Source organism: Agelaius phoeniceus, chromosome 9, assembly GCF_051311805.1.
Source record: "Agelaius phoeniceus isolate bAgePho1 chromosome 9, bAgePho1.hap1, whole genome shotgun sequence".
Lineage (NCBI taxonomy): Eukaryota > Metazoa > Chordata > Aves > Passeriformes > Icteridae > Agelaius > Agelaius phoeniceus.
This window is the reverse complement of record NC_135273.1, coordinates 17,778,955-17,797,766: the sequence shown is the minus strand read 5'-3', so window position 1 is coordinate 17,797,766 and position 18,812 is coordinate 17,778,955. Positions and strand designations below refer to the sequence as shown.

General features: G+C 39.2%; 2 protein-coding genes across 2 annotated transcripts in view; one reads left to right on the top strand and one right to left on the bottom strand.

Annotated features, from left to right (window-relative positions):
* WDFY4 (WDFY family member 4) overlaps nt 1-527 on the top strand; it is a 112,678-nt gene extending 112,151 nt beyond the window's left edge. The window contains exon 62 of the mRNA XM_054637500.2: nt 46-527. Within this exon, the coding sequence (XP_054493475.2) occupies nt 46-112 (67 nt within the window). The 3' untranslated portion in view covers nt 113-527. The remainder of the gene's footprint in view (nt 1-45) is intronic.
* Nucleotides 528-7,302: 6,775 nt separating this feature from the next.
* The window catches only part of VSTM4 (V-set and transmembrane domain containing 4), a 31,650-nt gene continuing 20,140 nt past the window's right edge, over nt 7,303-18,812 (bottom strand). Inside the window, exon 8 of the mRNA XM_054637546.2 lies at nt 7,303-9,895. Within this exon, the coding sequence (XP_054493521.2) occupies nt 9,770-9,895 (126 nt within the window). The 3' untranslated portion in view covers nt 7,303-9,769. The remainder of the gene's footprint in view (nt 9,896-18,812) is intronic.

The window sequence follows — 18,812 nt, the reverse complement described above, 5'->3', positions numbered from 1 at the left end:
GTCTTCTTAAGCATGGTTTTCTTTTCTTTTTCTCTCTTTCTCAAGAAATTCCTCTAAGCTCCTAGTTGGTGATGACTGGGGAAGACTCAGCTGCTGGTCTGTGGATGGGTAGGAGGAAACAGTCAAGATTTCTTGGTTTTTCAACCCTTTGGATGGAGAGAAAATTTATCCTTCAGAGCATGAGAGAAGCTGAGAAACTGGAAGCCTCTGTTTGGGGAATGAATCTTAAGGAAGTTGTTGGACTGACCCTCCAGTCAAGCATAATTTAAATTAGACACTGGATCCCAAAATTGTGAGAGAAACTGACAGATATGCACATAGACAATGAGATTTTTGTAGTATTTGTCTTGGGAAAACTTTTGTATTTAAAATGTTATTTTAGATACTGAATTTGACATAATACATTGTATTTCACAAATATTATTTAGCAAATAAAACTGCCTTGATTATGCCAAAGGGCAGTGTAGCTTAATAATAACATATTGTATTTTTAATATAATGAGATAAAAAATATTCAAACAGGTAAATGAGTATGTCCCAGTATTTTTGTTCTTCACTGACATGCAAGAATATTAATATCTCCATTCTTACTTCTTCCCTACTCCCTGAATTTGCATGAAAATGTATGCATGCCTTTTGAAAAGCTATTTTATTTGCAAAGTGAAATTTGGAATTCCAAGCCTGATGCTGGTGCCTTTATCCAGCCCCACTGTGAACATGTGTTATGGTGCAATGTTTCCTATCTTTGACTTTTTCTTTTTAATAAGGCAGGCAAAATGCATGGAATCGGTGAGGAGAAAGATCTGACATGGCTGGTCAACATATTCATTAATTTTCCTTCTTTTCTGTCTTCTTTCTAATCTTGTCTTTATACTCTCTGGAAGTTCAGTATATTAGATATCTTTCAGGATTTACCTCCACAATCTCCCTTTATGGTAAAAGTGAGTATTTGTAGTAAATGAAGGCTGATACTATAGTGTAATAAATTCAAGTGCCATTTGTGTCCCTAGTGGGGATGGAAAAACTGTGAAAAATCAGCCTCTTTAACATTTTAGCATAATTGAAAGGCACTAAATTGATAACTCCCTCTCCCTTCTGCTCCTCCTTGACCTGGTGAAGAGATTGAATACCTTACCTCACACGCAGAAGGGTTGAGCAGCCCCACAGGCAGAGCAGCATCCTGAACACGCAGACTGGGTCAGAGATGTGCCAGAAGAACAAGAAGGACATTGTGGGCATTTTGTTCATACCACCAAACACACCTTGAGCAGACAGTTCCCTGATTTCCAGTGCACTGGGACTGGACAGCACAGCAGGAATGAAGCCCCATGTGTGCTGCAGATGAGGAGCTGCTGTATGCCAAAATCTTGGTGCTAGAGACTTGCTAGCATCATCAGGAGGAATCCGGAGTAGAACACAGGTTTTTACCAGTCTTCTTTTAATTACATAATCAACTTTCTTCTTCCTATGGGACACTGCTTAGCTAATGACTCTTCCTTTGAATTATGTTGCTGAATGAGCAAATCCTCCTGTAGCATACAGCCTCCTTCCCTACAGAGTGCTGAGACATGTCCTCACCACAGCCCCCCCGGTCTGGTCTGATCTCCACAGTGAGTGAGGTAATTGCCTGTGGAAAAGGCAGTAATTAGATGTAAGCTCATGATGCAGGCATACAAGGAAGTCTGCATTATGTCTACACAGATAACCTGTCTGGTCTTCCTTTCTGACCTCCATACGCATGACTTGATGAGTCAAAAGTCTTTCTGCTCAGGGAAACATACACTGAACACAGGCCAAGACACACCAATATCCAAATCAAAATATGGAGCAAAGGTGAACTGTGCCTATCTTTATTTCTCCTGAGGACTGGCGAAAGGTCAATTGTCAACAAAATTATGCTACTTCTTTCTTCTTCCTTCTGCACATTCCTTAGAAATAAGCTGAGATTTGGATACGTGGACAGCAAGACTTGGATTCCTGTCTACTGCAAATACAGCTTTACTGAACCATGGTAAAGGTGATTATGAACTGTGAAAAAAGGTCACTACCTGTGTTTTCATTTACCTGGTAAGCATCTTGAATAGCTTGCAAATTGCCTTCTCCTTCTGCCTTTCCATGCAGCCTGTGTTTGCCAAGAGCAGATGCTCCCTGTTCTAGAGCTGGCAGTGGCACTCACTGTGCAGCCTGGGCAGCTGCACGAATGCCTCCACTGCTCTAAACATCAACCTGGCTTTGTTTGGTATAAGAAGCCAAATCCATGGATGGATTTGACAAGCTCAGCTCCTTGTGCCTAACATCAGTTCTCTTAAATCTTCAATAGTTGCTTCAGCAACATCTGTTTTGAATCACAGAGAACAGGTCCAGAGTGTACATGTGTGAATGGAAATCAGCACATTAAATGTTTTCCCAAGTCAAACTTCTCCTCATCTTTAAGGAGCTGTAATTTGGGAGAATATAAAAGGCAGATGAATAGAAGTGGTTTGCAATTTTGTCCTGGTAAAAGGATTTGCTGTACAACAATGCTTGGTTGAAAAAATGTGTGTTCTTCTCTAGCTCCAGAGAATTTTTCCCCAATGACATAAATCATGGGAAGAAATACATAATGTCAGTATCAAAAGCGTGACTCAGATTGCAGAGTTAAGGCACAAATGTCAGCATGCTGCAGTCACCAAATTTTTTAGGCCTGATACAGCCTGTGTGTTTGACAGGGGTAGAGTGCTACGAGGTAATTTTTCTACAGATGAGTCTCTGGGACAGGAAGTTTTTGCTCAAAATTTGTAATAAGTGGTTGAAGGATCACCTGAAACCAACCCTCTTGCAATCACCTGTTTTAATATTTGTTTTGGTCTCCTGTATATTTGGTAAATTGGAATGTCCCATGAAAATGTCCAGGAAATTCCATCAGCTCTGGATGTGGAGGTGGCTTTAACTGATACATAGGAAAGACTTGGTGCTAGGTCACGGACAGTAGTGCTGTGAACTGTGAATATCCTGGTGTGACACATGCTTGGGAAGTAGGGGTAGCAGATCTAGAATATGCTTGAAAAATGAAGTCTAGCAATTCCATAGCAAATACTTTTAGCATAACTCCATTGTTAGTAAGTGGAACAGTGTGAACATCAACTGACTATTATAATTATCTCAGAATCCACTCTTGCATGGGGTAAGTAGCTCAGGGTGAGAATTATCCTTAGAAGAAATCCACTGCCATTAGGATAAGAAATGCAGAAATAAGTTTTAACTCTGCTCTATAGGGAAATGAAGAGAAACATGGAGCAACCGAACATTTGTAACTTTAAAAACTAGTTTAATCTAATTGAAGACCGTAAACCCTAAAATGCCTTAATTATACTTATTTGGTAATAACACAGGCTATCTTGCTTCCCTTTTCAGCAACAGAACTCTTATAAGTGTTACACTGAGCATTAAGTAGAGTCTGATCTCTAGCCTTCTGCAGGCTAGTTAACACTCATGAGGCAATATTTGCCCATGCACAGCAAGGCCTTTGTATCCTCAAAAAAGACAATTTGCTTGAACCTTTTTTGAGAAATCTATGCAAGGCAATCTGTAATTCCCACAGGGAAGTTTTCCCTGTAGTTGTCACTATGTGCTACTCTTCCCAACTCAGGGATCAGTTGTTGCATTATTGGTGTCACTGTTCAGATGTGTGCATGCCAGTTATTGTCATTGAAGTCACCGAGGCTGATGGAGGGTGTGAGAGGGTACAGGCTGGTGTAATTCCTGTGGAGGATTGCCAACCCTCTCTATATTTTTTTTCTGACAGACAGTTTGTCATCAGTGCTCTTCCCAAGCATCAGGAAGCTCATGAAAATTTGCCACATTAAAAATTTTAAAGGGCTCATCTCAAAGGACTCACCCTTATTCCCTTTACTAGGATTAAGTGTCCTATGGAAATGTGGTACCCAGAACCAGGCAGCCTACAGCAGTACCTTGGAATATTAGTGACCATAAGATTTGCTGTAATGAGTACTGAGCAAATGTAGCCCTTCTGATGGGGACAGGTGTGCCTCTGTCCAGCACTCACTTGATGTGTTTCATATTCAGGTGTTGCAACTCTATGCATGAGGAGATTTTGGTGTAGAGCAGTCATGGGGGTAACAGCAGCATGGGAACTTTGCTTGTTTAGGTCAGAAGTTGTCTCTTTGCTCTTTGGACACGAGGCTCTCAGGACTTTGGTTCTCCCTTGCACATATGTTCTCTGGCCAAGAGAGACAACCAATTCTCCTGTTCCCGTATCTACTCCAGTTTTGATGGGATGCTCTGCTCTCCTGCAGGGAGCACATGAAGTGAGCCACAGGGGTGAAAGTGCTCTTTGGCCCCTCCAGTGCTCAGTCCATTCCCTACCATCTCCTAGCTGTGGCATGTCCAGGAGAAGTGGTGGTAAGTTAAGTCTCCTCAGCCAATGTCGATGTCTTTTACTTCTTAATTTACTGACACTGCTGGACTGACCAAAATCAAATGCAGTCAAGGTGCAGCCATTTAAATTCCCACCTTTGATTGACACAGTTGCAGAGTACCAGATCTAGTAAGCAAGCAAAAGACTTTGTGTGACAGTGGGACCGTGGATGCTGTAAACCAGGAATTCCAGTAGTTATGGAAATAACCAGAGCTGCTGCTGGACTATGAGATTATTTGGTTGGGAAGGCGAAATCCTGATTTGCTCCAAAGCCTTGCTCTGCCTGGCAGGCTGGCTTCAGCCAGCATTTGCTGGCTTTTGTTGTGTCAGGACTCATTTGCCACCTTGTTGTGTAGCTGCCTGTGGTGTTCATAGAGGGAGCTCCGGGCTCTTCAGAGCCTGGTTATGAGCTGAATATATACTCCATATCTGGGCTGTCTATTTACAGGCCCTTCTCTGTGCCAGTGCTGGGGCTGTGATAAGTGGGAGGAAGCCCACTAGAAATCTACTGAAGCAGGTCTAATTGAACCAAATAGACCAGCTCAGTAGAGTAGAAAATAGTCCTTATATATCTACCCGAAGAAGATAATGACCTTTTAAATAACAGAAGCAATTTTATTTCAATACCCCAATTACTCTGAACTCTCAAATGTCAAAGTGCCAACCACTTTCAAAATAACTTAATTTAGACATTTATAGCACTTAGACACTGCTAGTTTCTTATCTAACCTAATTATGGGTTGTACAGGAAATTTCAAAGCATCCCAATTAGTGTTATTTTTTATAGTGATGCATAGGAGCGGCCTTTGCCATTTGCTGTAATCATGTGCATGGTGATTTACTAATTTTGGCTTCTGTGTTAGTTCTTCTTCTATCCTCTGGTTGTTCTTTGAGAGCAATCAAGGAGGGAGTAGAGGTTTGTCTGAAGGATTCGAAGGGCATATTTTCCTCTGAGAGCAGAGTATAGTTGCAAAGCAGGACCATTTAAGATGAAGGGGTGCCATGTAGAAAATAACAGCTGAATAGCAAAATTGTTGATCTTCCTCTGACCTGAGCACTTGGCCCATGATTCTTGACTTTTCTTAAGCAATGTCGACCTTGATATAATAAGGTCAGGTCACATCACTGGGGAAAGAAGAACAACATCTTCTAATTAATTACACACCTATAAGTATCAAAGCAACCCACTGCAAGATTACAGAGAATAAAATTTCACCAAGTATAATATGCTTTAGTGTGAGAAGTGCAGAATAAATGGATTTAGCTCCTTTTAAGAAGAACTGCAAGGCCTAATTAATCCCTGGCCTAACTCTCCAGCTTCAGCCCCGCAGGGCAAGTTCAGGGGAAGGAGATGTGTAAAGCTGTTCAATGATTGGAAACAGCCCAGCAATGCTGGTAAGGAACAAGAGAGACACAACAAAGTGCCAGGACAGGGAGGATTCCTGAAATGCCCATTGCTAGGCAAGAGCCCTCCACTGCCATGCAGTCTTTTGATCAGCCCAACCAAGTTAGCAAAATGGAATCAAACCTGCTGGTGAAACAAAGCACATGGAATGAGTGCATTTCACACCAGTGCAGAAAACTCAGATGACCACTTATTATGCAGTAAAATTTAGGAGTTTTATCTTTTACCCTGGCAGGTTAGACTGAAGCCAAAAAGGATCTTGGAACCTGGATGCCACTCACCCAAGTGTGGTGGAGAAGCCCTCTAAAAGCAGAATTTAACCTACAAATTAAACGGTAAATGCAATCTTTTCTGGTCTGAGTCCTTCTTTGCCAGCAGTATCTGGCCAAACCTTGGCTAAGGACACAAGTTTATTGAACTTTTTAATGAAGAGAATCCCACAATTACGTTGCAGTTATACTAAAACAAATAATTTGCTTAAAATTGCAGAGATAATGACATGCTGACCACACCTACCAATTAGAAAATTGTAATAAAGAGTAATAAAATACCTTTTCTTTGGGCTGCAGATTCAACCCCCACACAGCCTGAGACACTAATATGATTTACTCCTATTTGCTGATGGAAAATTCTAGTAATAAAATTTAATGTGGAGGAACAAGGTGCATTTAACCAAAGCTGTAAACATATCTAATTCTATTTAAAGCTATAGGGTGCAGTACATTAACATTTAACAATCTGATATTAAATTGGTGTGAAGCTAATAGAGCTGTATTTGTTAAGATTTCAGCACAAAGCCATCTCTTACCAATGAAAACAGAAGGAGTAACCAAAATAGTGGGACTCAACAGACTCCAACTGCTGCTTAATAAGGTACTAAGAGTCTTCATGGGAACTCCTGTCATAAAAGAACTGTGGGCCACCTTCAGCTCTGCTGCTGTTCTGCTAAAGCTGGAGAGAGTTAGGCCAGGGATTAATTTGGCCTTGCAATTCCTCTTAAAAGGAGCTAAATCCATTTATTCTGCATTTCTCACACTAAAGCATATTACACTCAATGAAATTTTCTTCTCTGTAGTCTTTCAGTGGGCTGCTTTGACACTTACAGATATGCAATTCATTGCAAGAGAATATTTTTACTTTCCCCAGTGCTATGATCTGACATGATTAAATCTAGGTGGACATTGCTTAAGAAAAGATATAGGAGGTGTCTTGGGAATATGGGTGTTCTCCCAAGTAAATATTTCTGGCCTTGTTTCGCTCAGCTGGTCTGTTGCTTTTCGGGATTCTGCTGCCATCTGAAGTCAGTTCCAAATAGAAAACATTTTAAAAAGCTGGAATTTTCTGCAGAATGAAGAATTCAGTTCCAAATACTGTGACTTTCTAAGTGCTGTGTAAGAGATAAACACATGTCCTTCAACCTAGGAAGCAATATCTCCCCTAGGAAGCAATAAATCCTACAGAGAGACTAAGACAACAAATCTTAAAAAAAGGTAATTTATTCAGTTCAATTAACTATTATTTTGGGGAATTAGATATCAAACACAAACAATAATATATATGATATTAATGCATAAAGAATGGTATTCACGAACATGCTGGGCATAAATATGCAATAGAGGATTCTTCTGAACAATGGGCACAATGGCCAGCTCTATGCAAAAGAAATGTTTCTAACCAAACCTGAAAGTTTTCACAGCTAAGTGGTCAAATCATTAATGTGTTAGGATTTCAAATTCCAAAGTAGCAACTAATAAATTCTATATTTTTCTAAGGCCTTTTGAAGAGCTGTCTGCATTACAGATGTCCTCTTTGAATAATCAGTTAGGATGTTCCAAAATTGATGCCTGAATGTTGAATCACTCATTAGCACCAGTTTGGTTTTGGTCAATGAGTTGATTGCTGTTGTCACTGAAAGTCCAACACCTGATCAAGAACAAGGAAAGATACCATGCCCTTTTGGTGGGTGATTAAATCCTGGAATAATGCAAAGGTGAAACAAACATTATTTTTGACAGCTCACAAATGCAAACATTAAAAATGCAATTAATTACTAACAAATCTATTGATGAAATCTGGCTGTAGTTTGGAAAGAACTGTTTTGATGAAGGAATAGAATTGGAATTAGTACTGTACATAATGGCAGCCTGATAAGCTTTTCTTAAATTCCTTTTTATAGAAGAGATTTTTATCCAATGTAGAAGAGGATGACTGCATTTTATATTTACAGATCCTGGCTAGACAATAGCAGATTATGTGTGCTGCCTAATCTCTACCACTGTTCAAAAAAGTTAAAAAGCAGTTTATACAGACTTGCTTATTCTGGTGAACCCCTCCAAAATGCAGTGATGTGCTCTGTCACATGGGTGCCCTTGGATGTCTGTCCCCATCCCCGATTGTCCCGCCGCCCTCCTCTCCTGCACTCCCGTGTAGCAGGAACAAGGGCACGAGCGTTCCTGTGGTGATTCCCAGCTCTGCTCTGAGCCTGGTGAGAAGCTGCTCTATCACTAGAGGGGTGTGACCTGTAAAGGAAGAAGCAGCTTGGGCCACCTTAGTTATGACTCCAGAACCCACATTAGATACTGCTGAATGAGTGCCTGCCATGGGGCTCCCTCACAGACCGGGAGAAGACCTGGCACGTGCCGAGTATCGGCTCTCCATCACCTGATGGTGACTTTAAGAGCCCAAGCTTCTACATCTCCATGAACTGCACAGTTACTCAAGGGTTAAAGCTTCCCAAGAGCTGGAAGATGTTAGGTATTTGAATTATCACTGAGCTTTGGGGACATTTAGACACTGAAGATACACGAGCTTGAAAACATCAGTCCAGCTACTCCTCATGACTGAAATGCCCAGGATGGCACAGAATGGCTCATTTTCCATGCAAGTGTATCAAAGGAAAAGGAAGAATGCCTCTCAGTTATCAAGAGGTAAGGAAAGAGGAATTTTATTTTGTGTCCTGATATCAGGCTCATTTCCCTATCTCTTGAGCCCAGGTCTTTCCAAAGAAGTAACTCCAAAGTCAGCAGGGCTTTACAGAAGGAAGGTTCCATGCAGAAGGAGAAGCTATGTAATTTTTTTCCTCTAGATCAGCAGCTCATTAGTGCAGGCTACAGGAGGTAACTTTTGCAGGTTTGGAAATACCAAACTAAACCAAGACCAAAAGCAGTGTCCTGGTTCTTTCAGTTTTTTACTCACTATCAAGTTTTTCCTACTCCCAATCAGAATTTTAAAAAATCAAATCCTTGAGATGTTCTCAAGCTATGAATATTCTTCCTTAAATCACGGGGGTTTAACTATAAATGTTCCCTTCAGATTATTTTGAAATATTTTATTTCAAACCATACTAAAAGTAACATAAGTTTTTTAACACACATTTAGAAAGGGAATTTGAGAACATAGAGCACAAACCTTTTTAACTATTTCTTGAAAAGGGGAAAAGAAGTAGAAAAAGTAATTTTAGCTTTTCCTTGGCTGTAGCAAAAAGTCTCAGCTTTACTGGGTTATTATTTTTCTGATGGGGTGAAATGCATTAAAGTGGCCATTTTCCTGGTCAGTGGTCTTTTCCTTCAGTAGCAGGTTGATGGGTGTGGATCCTGCTGTTTGTCCTCCTGAGGCTTGCTAAGATACTGATGCTGGCAGCTGGACCCGTCACATCAGCATTAAAGAAGGAATAATGTTTAGTGTTAAAAATGCCCCAGGTGGACCTTCAGTCCATGTCCAACAGAGGTATGGAACACCACAAAGGGTATCTCTGGGATGTCACTTGTTGGCCAGCTGCTTTTTCTATGATTACTTTCAACTACGTCGTGTTTAAAAGTCTCACAGAAAAATAGAAGTGCATGAATGGAAATAAAAAAATAAGGATATTTGTATGATTTTTATAAATAAACAGCACAGCAAGAATTAAATAGAACACAGACAAAGGACATTTATACAGGCATGAACTATTACAGCTTGTTTTCCTCAAAGAGTATCTGTGCATAGACTGTCATACTGGAAATGCCTTTGGCTTCCTGAATTGGCTTCATCAGTTCAAGTTCAGCATATGTTAAATTCTCCTCTGCAATTTTTGGCTGCAAAACAGAACCAACAAATTCGTTATAATGTCGTTACCACTGAACGAAGATATTTCATGACATTGGGTATAGTTCTTCTCCCACCCATTCTAATTCTACTATATTGTTCATCAATTTACTCTGCATTAGAGCTAGTTCGTAGAAGATGAAATTAAAATAATATTAAAAATAGGAAACAGGGCTAAGTAGGATTTTCAGATTTGCTTCTAATTTAAAAGAATATTTTGACAATTCAAATATTACAGATTTCACAATTTTAAAGATATATACCAGATGTACTTTCCAGCTGTAAACCTTGGACCAGTTACATTTCTAATCACAGCCACTCACAGAGCCTCTCACTATATTTCTTAACAGAACCAAAAAATGTTAAAAATACACAGAAGGCAGAAAAAACTGGATAGAATTACTGCCATTCCAGTGGAATTTCACCACTTTTGCCAAGTTGTAGATGAGTTCAGAGTTTAGAACAAAGGCCATTCCACCAAAACTGTCTGCTGTATTACCATGATTGAATTTGACTTAAAACTATAAAATTTAGCGAAGGGAGATGGTCAATAAAATTTGCTGAACAAATTTATCGTGTGTGGCAGAAGCTGCCTACTGCTATTGGCAGCTTCATCCAGATTCAGGTGGCTTAGAGGAGGAAAATCTTGTATTGTACTCTTGTGTGTGTTTTGCTCACAGCTGGGAGTGGGTTGTTCATGTCTAATTCACCTCAGAAAATGTACCAACAAATAAAAGAGTTGCTGTGGAATTGTATGTGAGAACCTCAGTACTTGAAATGGATTTCATTTTATCTGTAGAAGATTGAGGTTTATGCTCCCTGAAAAAGGGTGAAGTTCTACAGCCCTATGCCAGTGAAGAACTGGAGAATTTGTTCTTTATCTTCTTGAGTACTGTGTTCTACCCAATAACTGGTGTCCTCAAGCTGAAGTGCAGAAGACAATTAAAAAACCAAAACATTTCAGCCATGCAAATTTTTGCAGTCACAAGAAGTAACCATGAGAAAGCTGCATCTCTCAGACGAAGAAATGGCAGTTGTAAACTTAAAACTGAAGTTTCAAAGTTCATAAAGTTTCAAAGTTCATAACCCAAGATTTTCCACACAGTACTTAAATGTTAGGAAGGAATTGTAAATATTTGCCAAGGCCAAAAGATTCACATTTTATTTATTGCTTATTTATTTCTGATTTAATACAAACAGTTCCTGTTCCCTTGAAATGTGTTTGAGTAAGTATTGTATCATCTTCTGCCTAAAAAGATAAGCATCTAATACCCTCTGAAATCAGCCCCTGTGCTCCCCTGCTTCCTGTCCTTTGCACTTCTCTGGAATCCTCTCCTTTTGCCTTGACAGTTGCTCACACTCAGCATTTCAGGTTCTTTACATCAGGGTGAAAAAGTTTACACTTTTCCAGCATTAATTTGATCATATTTGTTCCCTGCAGATCAAATCTCAAAAATTTTGATATTACCCTCTTCTTTCTATCCTGAAAGTATTAGCCTCAGTTTCTAGGTATTTAGTATTTTTTTGCTTTTATGTTAAGTTAGATATTCCTTCTGAGATTTCAAATGATAAGTGCCTATCTATTCAGTCATGCTAATAACAGATGCTAAATACAGGAGTTACATTGAGGGTGGACTCCACAGTAGCACCAACAAATGCTAGATTTTATTTTCAGTGTATGACAATACACTAAATTTCTGTTTGAAGGTATTGAGAATTTTGCTGCCAGCTTTAGTGTCACATCAGACCTTCAATGCATAATGATACACTGCATGTGAAAAGCCTCCTAAAAATGAATCTGATAAAACTTTTGAAACAAAGCTGTTGGTCACTGCCAGAGTAAAACTCTACATTTCCTAAGTCTGATGCAGACATCTGTTGAGGTAGAAATATTTTCATTGTTCTGTAGGAACCAGTTAGTTGTTCAGGACAAGCTAAATCTGTGTATATTTTCCCCTTTGTTTAATCATATTTCTTTTTATGTTTCCATTTAGAAAATGCTGCATGTCCTAAAATAGCCACCCTAACGCCCAGCTCATGTAAATTTTAGAAGTAAGATTTATGAAATCATATTGTCCAGGTGTTTTATTACATTATCTCAAAATTGCATTGTTTTCCAGTGTAGATTATCTCTTTATTCTTACCTTATTCTATTATGTTTGGATATGAAAAATAACACTAGATTCCCCAAAATAAGTCATTGGGCAGTAGTGGCTGATGTGTTGCTTTCATACATTTTTATGATGTTCCTATAGTAAACATAATTTAATAAAGCCAAAACACACTAAATAAATAATTGCATCTAGAAAAGCAATAAAACCAAATAAAATTAGTACTTTCATAAGTGGAAAAGGTACTTCAATTACTGCTACAAGCAACAGCACACCATAAAATGTGTAGAATAATTTCCCTTATGCATATTTCTAGTATGTAATAATTTGATTGAAAATATGAGGAAACACACAGGAGGTTCAAAATTGTGAAAGGTATACAGTTTTCAGCAAAAGATGTGTAATAACAGTGCACTGGAGCCAACAGCACTTTAAGTACTTGTGGTAGCCAGGTTTTTATTCCATACACTCTTCTGCACTTCATTTATCAACCACATGTTTAATTTAATTTTGCTGGTTTGTTTGTCCAAAACCAACTTTTTTGAGCAGACAGGGGAAAAAGCCCCCTAATTCTACAATTTCATCTCTCATTAGGATTGGATATTGTCTTGGCAGTATTAACCTGGAACTGGGCCACCACCTTCTTTCTGGAACAATTGTGTGACTTCAATAACTGGTGTTATAGGTGGGAGGGAAGGTAGGGCAGAAGAGGAAGAGAAAATCAATGACTTGCCATTCACCCCTCTCTTTCTGTCCTGGGTCTTCCTCTAGGAGTTCACTGGGATTTCTAGGGCTACAACATCCTTTTATAAAAAATTGCATCATTGTTCTAAAATAATATTGAAATTATTTTTTCAAGCAGGATTCTATTCCAATGTGGCATTCCTAGATACAGTATTTATCTTGTATGTCTGTTTTCTCATCTTGGGATCATACACTTTGCCAAAATATAAATTAGGAAGAGTTATGATTTTCCAGTGTATCTTCTGGCAAATGCAAAATGATTCCTCTTCCAGGCTTCTTCCAGTTTAATTTTAGTTTATTCCAGTCACAGGGCTTCCCACTGGCAACTATTCAAAAGAGTTCACTTATAGGAACATTTTTCTTATTAAGCAATCTGCAAGGTCTATCATGTGATTATGTAAAAGAAACTAAAGTATATAAAGTGTGCATATAGTTTTGTTTTTATTGGGTTTGTCAAGTATATGAATGTATTAGAAATTAACTAGAAGCGTTGGAGTTTTAATCAAAATTAGTCTGAATTTTATTTCATAATTACCAGGAATGTCAATTTTGCTCCTGCCAGGCTTAGCTCATTTGTCTCTTTGCAGCCTCAAGGATGTTTACTGTGAGAAATGTCAGACTTGAAAGTTCTTGAAGTTTTAACTAAGACTATTCTCATCCAAATTTGTGATTACTTATGAAGAAAACAAGCAAATAATAACTGCTTAAATTTAACTTCTCTGGAAAAACAACTGATGCTAACTTGCACTTAGAGACTTCTGCAATCTCAGTTCCATGACCATGCATGTTATCATGAAGATGACAAACCCAGTGTGAATTTCAAGTTTACTATCAAAAATAAGCAGAAAAAACCTGACTTCGCCAGTTCATTTCAGTCTTAAATATTTTAAGAGACTATTGCTGCAAACATTCCCCTTTGAATTCAGGGTCTATATAATCACAGGTAATGTAGTTTTTGTTTGAGGTATGATACAGAAAGACTTTTACACAGGGGAAAGAAAACCTAAAGATGAAATTGAATTTTCAGCTCTGAGTTTACTGGATTTAACAAGCATATGTCCCAAACTGTGCACATGGCTGTGGGGTTGGAACTAGGTGATCTTTAAGGTCCCTTCTAAAGCCATTCTATGAAATTCCAGTCAGAGTTTCACAGTATTTTTAGTCACTCGGGTTTCCTGCAGTAACACTTGAAAATGAAACTCCACCTTCAGTGGCATGTCCTGCACTCATGAGTGAATGGCTGAGGTCAGCAAGGACAACACCCTGCCAATTCTGCAGATGTTGCTGGTGTGATTGCCAGTCCATGGCAAACTGCCACCTGTGGCCCGGCCATGCCTGCTGTTGGGTGGACATGTGGTGCCCAGGGATGCTGCAGGAAGTGCAAATGGGAAAGGTACAGAGTCAAGAGGTGCTGCTGATGCCTGTTTGATCCAGTCCCTAGGAATTGCACTTGCCAGGTTACTCCACAGCACCAAGCAAGCAGCCTTGCCCCACTGCCATGAAGGAGCTCTTCTTAGCAAGCACACCCTGGAACTACCAGTATTTTTCTCTCCCTTTCTCTTGCAAAAGCCAAACTTGACTCTTTGGCTTTTTTTCCTTTAATGTTTGAGAAACATCCTGTTTTGTAGTTACAGTCGGTAAAAAGCTCCACAGAAAAAATGCAAATACTGTCCAGATGGCACAGCTCAGGAGCATCCAGTGTCACTGCTGAGCACACTCCATCAGAAAGTGTTGAGACAGGACTCTCCAGGCCAACTGATTGGGCTTGTTTCCACAGGAAGAGATTGTTGGCTGTCTCTGTATGCATGCCCAGAAGGGTGGAAACTGCATGCTGAGTGCAGCCTGAGGGAAAGGGGGTAGCCCATCATCTCCTCTGCATATCTCCTTTTCAAAGCATCTGTTTTTTACAGCTGTGGAGGGGATGGGATATGGCTGCCAGCTTGGCCATCACTGAAGGGGCAGAGATGGAGGTGAAAGTGAGGGTATGCTGAAGGAAAGATCCAGCATGTTTGGTGGATGGGCTGCAACTCCCTTGCCTGGGCCACCAGAGATACTGGAGAAAGCACATGCTGGCAGTGGGGTCAGGCAGGAGAAAACTCACTGTGGCTTCAGAGAGAAAAGGATCTGACAGTCCTGTTTTTAAATCTACATTGGAAAATACCTCCCTTTAAAATGTGTGGCTTTTCTTGTGCTAAAATCGGTAGTGCTCCTGAGGGCCACAGATACACTTAATGCTCAAATCCTGTGAACTTCAGTGGGATGACTTCCTCATTAAGATTGTACCATAACTCAGAAAAAGATTCCTTTTTTTAAGAGCTTCAAGTGTTTACCAATGTCAGTGACTTGATTGCTAGCAGAAAGCCAGAGATTCCCCTGTAACAGAGGAGCTTCAAAAATTACTTCTGCAGAAGTTCTGAAGCTAGATCTGCAAAATGACTTATCCTCTAGAAATCCATCTGCTGGCCAGTAAGAGTGTTGAAATATCAAGAGAGACATTCAGTGCTGAAGCTAAGAAATACAATATTGGAAAATAAGGAGAGCAGTAATTATATCTTTTAGTGGCATTATCAGTTAAAAAGGTTTTTCCCATTAAGACGCCTGTTTTTTACTCCCTATAGCATGAAATGTTTCCTACACTACCTGAGAACAATATCTACAACAGTTTGTGAAGACTTGTTCACCATTGCATCTAAATTTTGTTATTGAATCTCACAGAAGTTATGATTACAGAGTCAGGGACGAAGATGATTTGATAAGTCTCACTGAATGAGTTTTGGGGGAAGAGCATCCTCACCTTTGCTAATGGTCTATGGCTTTTACAGTTGCAGTTATTCCTAGATTCTAAAACAGCATTGCTGGAAATCAGGCTGATTTCTTCTTATTATTTAAAAAAAGCCAACAAAGTAATTAAAAGTTTTCATTTTTCTGGTTGCACTTTTGTTACTCCAAATGTTTGGAGTAACACAAAGATCATCTACTGTGGCATTTTGTAAATACACAAGCCTCAACACTGATCCAACGAGTAATTTTATGTATTTATACAAATTATTCCTTCTTGAGAGTAAAGATAGCAACTTCAATTTGAATGGGGAAGCAGGAGACATAACTCAGTAGCTTTGAGTATGTTGGGTTCCAAGTGTCAACCTGAACATGCAAATGATATCCATGTCCTATGGACATCTCACATCCTATGGAGAAACTGAAAAAAAAAGAATTATTCATTTTACAGAGAGAGGAATTATGAGGACTGAATGGAATTATTAAAGAATAACAGAGAGTCAAGGGAAAAACTATTCATCACCCCTTTGTATATCATCTGTATGTTCTTATTGGAAGTCTGTGGACCTCAATAATGCCTTAAGAAATTGGGAGCTTGAATCATCAGTCATTGTTACATGTTGTGGAGAAAGCAACTCTTCTAATAGAGGGTGGCACAGCTTTTAATTTAAAGTCATCCAGTAGAGGGGAAGACCTGATTGCTCCCAGCTCCAGAATTCACAAATGACTGAGCAGATGTATTTCACTTCCCTTTTCTTTCTCAAGGGAAGGGCCAATGGTACCTACAGTTAAGACTGAGGAATCCTACTAGTTGTGCAAAATACTGACTGCTAGAAATTTCCCTCCACCTTAGATAACCATAATCCCTTCCTGTTTCTCAAGTAGTTTTTACATCATCATCAGAAGCAGATCTCAGTAACCATGCAGCCTGGAGCCACAGGTGATCCAGTCCATGCTGAAATAAACAATGCTGTTTATGCTGTCTGAGCTGAAGGCAGAAGTGTGCTTCTCTTAAACAGCACCATGGTCACTGGGAGGACTCTGCTCCACAAGTCACACAGGAACAACCTGTACTCTGTGCTGGGGAACAACCAGATATACTCTATTCAACAGAGAGGGTATTCAAGGTGTGGTCAGTGTAGGAACAGCAGAAGCCAACTCTTGTGGACTGTGACACTTACATGGATGTGTCTGAAGAACAAAGCCCAAGGGATAATTTGTAACACAGGGGATATATACCTGATTCCAAAGTGTGATATTTATATGATATAGCAGAGTGCACATGCCAGTGGCAGAATCAGATTCCCTACAGCCAGTCTTATCTGAGCAGATATTCCTCCCTTAAAAATTTAGTGTGAAAATGATGAAGTCAACAAAAATTTTGCGTAAGTGAAGATTTGAACGTTTGATCCAACCTGAAGTTGCATCCTTTCCATTGGTTGTAGTGAATCACGCAGGAGCTCCTCAGATTGATGGTTTAAACCTTCATGAAGACACTAAAGCCTTTTCATTTAGATGATGTTCTGTAACTGACACTCTTGGGCTATGACAGCTAATCTCTATGAGGCAATGAAAGCCTTACCAGAAAATTTGGTTGAGGAAGTAGAAGATTTATCTCTACCAACTCAAAGGGCTAAGTAGTTAAAGCTAAAGCAGAACAGCCCTTAGAGAGAAGAATTTGTGGGCGCCCAGAATTTTCTTTTTTGTAATGACTCTCTGTGCTTCTTGCATGCTATAAAAAACATCCCTTTTTGCATTTCAGCATCTCTATTTCCTTTGATCTGTACACATTTCTCATTGATGCTAATAGAGAATGACACTGATGGGGAATATTTTTGCAACAGGGGGAGCATAGAATTGTTATTCTGGCTAAAGCAAAAGCAATATGACTTAAGCAGAATATTTAAAAGGCTTTACTCAAAGCTGTGCAATTGAACTTGGTATTAGGCTTTCTCTCTCTCTGTTTTTTTTTTTTTTTAATTTTCATTGAGATTATGTCCATATTTTATCCAGGTTATTGTGTTCTTGTAAAATTATACTGCAACCCACTCTAGCACGTTAACAACAAAAGAAATTCTCTAGCTTATTATAAACATCTTTCAAGAAACCAAAAGCATATGTCCTCTGGAAATAATTTTGCTGGTATTTAGGCTATTACAAAAAATTTCCCAAAACACTGGAATTATTTTGTAATGTTCCTTTACACTCTAGCTTGTTAGCTTAAGTTTTCTAGAATATTCTCCTGGTGCCCCAATATAGTCTCTTCCTTGGGTTGCACAGGAAAGATGCAAAAGTAGCCCAGAAACTTAGCAATTTGTGTCTGTCTTTGCAGTAGTGATTACATGGTAAGTGTGCCATAAGTGAAAAAACACCTAGTGTAGACACCAGCTGTGCAATCATTACAGTTGGAAAGAAAAGGTTATTTTATCCTGCAGAGATTTGGCAGGATGATGATATTTTTTTGCCCCAAAGCAGATGGAAAATTTAAAATCTGAGAATTTTTTGAGAATTAAAATGGAGAGAGAAGTTTACTAAAATTAAAAATAGTCTCATTTAGATGTATTTTATGTCTTTTTCTCTGTATTTTCTGTATTTTTTTATCTTTCTTTAAACTTCTTTAAGTTCAATTAGTTTCATTTTCCTCACTGAAAAAAAGTAGTTTAAAAGCAAAAGTGTGGATTAGTTTTTCCTGAGAATACAAAAACATAGACAACTGTGTTGTCATGGGTGGTAAGAGGAACAGACTTGGGAAACTGCTCTGGGAAATGCCCTGCTCAGCTTCTGAATGTGCCTTATAGACTTTGGCTTTGTTTACTTTGTCCCTTAATGCACTTTATTGCTAGGTGAGTCTGTATTTGTTGCATCACTTTTTAACTTAAAAGTAACTCATGTCCATAGATTGTGAACTGTCTGGGGGCTGCTGGGTGCACTCTGAGGTGAAATAGGAAAGGGAAGAGAGCAACACATGGAAACAGCTGCCTGACTGAAGTCCAACAGCAAGGCATTAAAACAGAGTTTGCTGTCTGCCTGCAGCGTGGGAACCCTCAGTTGTGCTAGGGGAGACAAAGCTGATTTCATTGCTTGAGAAGGCATTACTCCTGCTCACCTCCTAAGTGTTTGCACCTTGACTGGTGTTGTGTAGCAGGAAGGGAGGAGCAACAGCTGTTTGAGGGCTATCCTTGGAATTATTCCAAAAAGAGAAAGTATCTGGAAACAGATTTACTTCAAGTTCAGTGTGTGTTGATGTGCTTTGTTGACCTGCAGGAAGTATCTG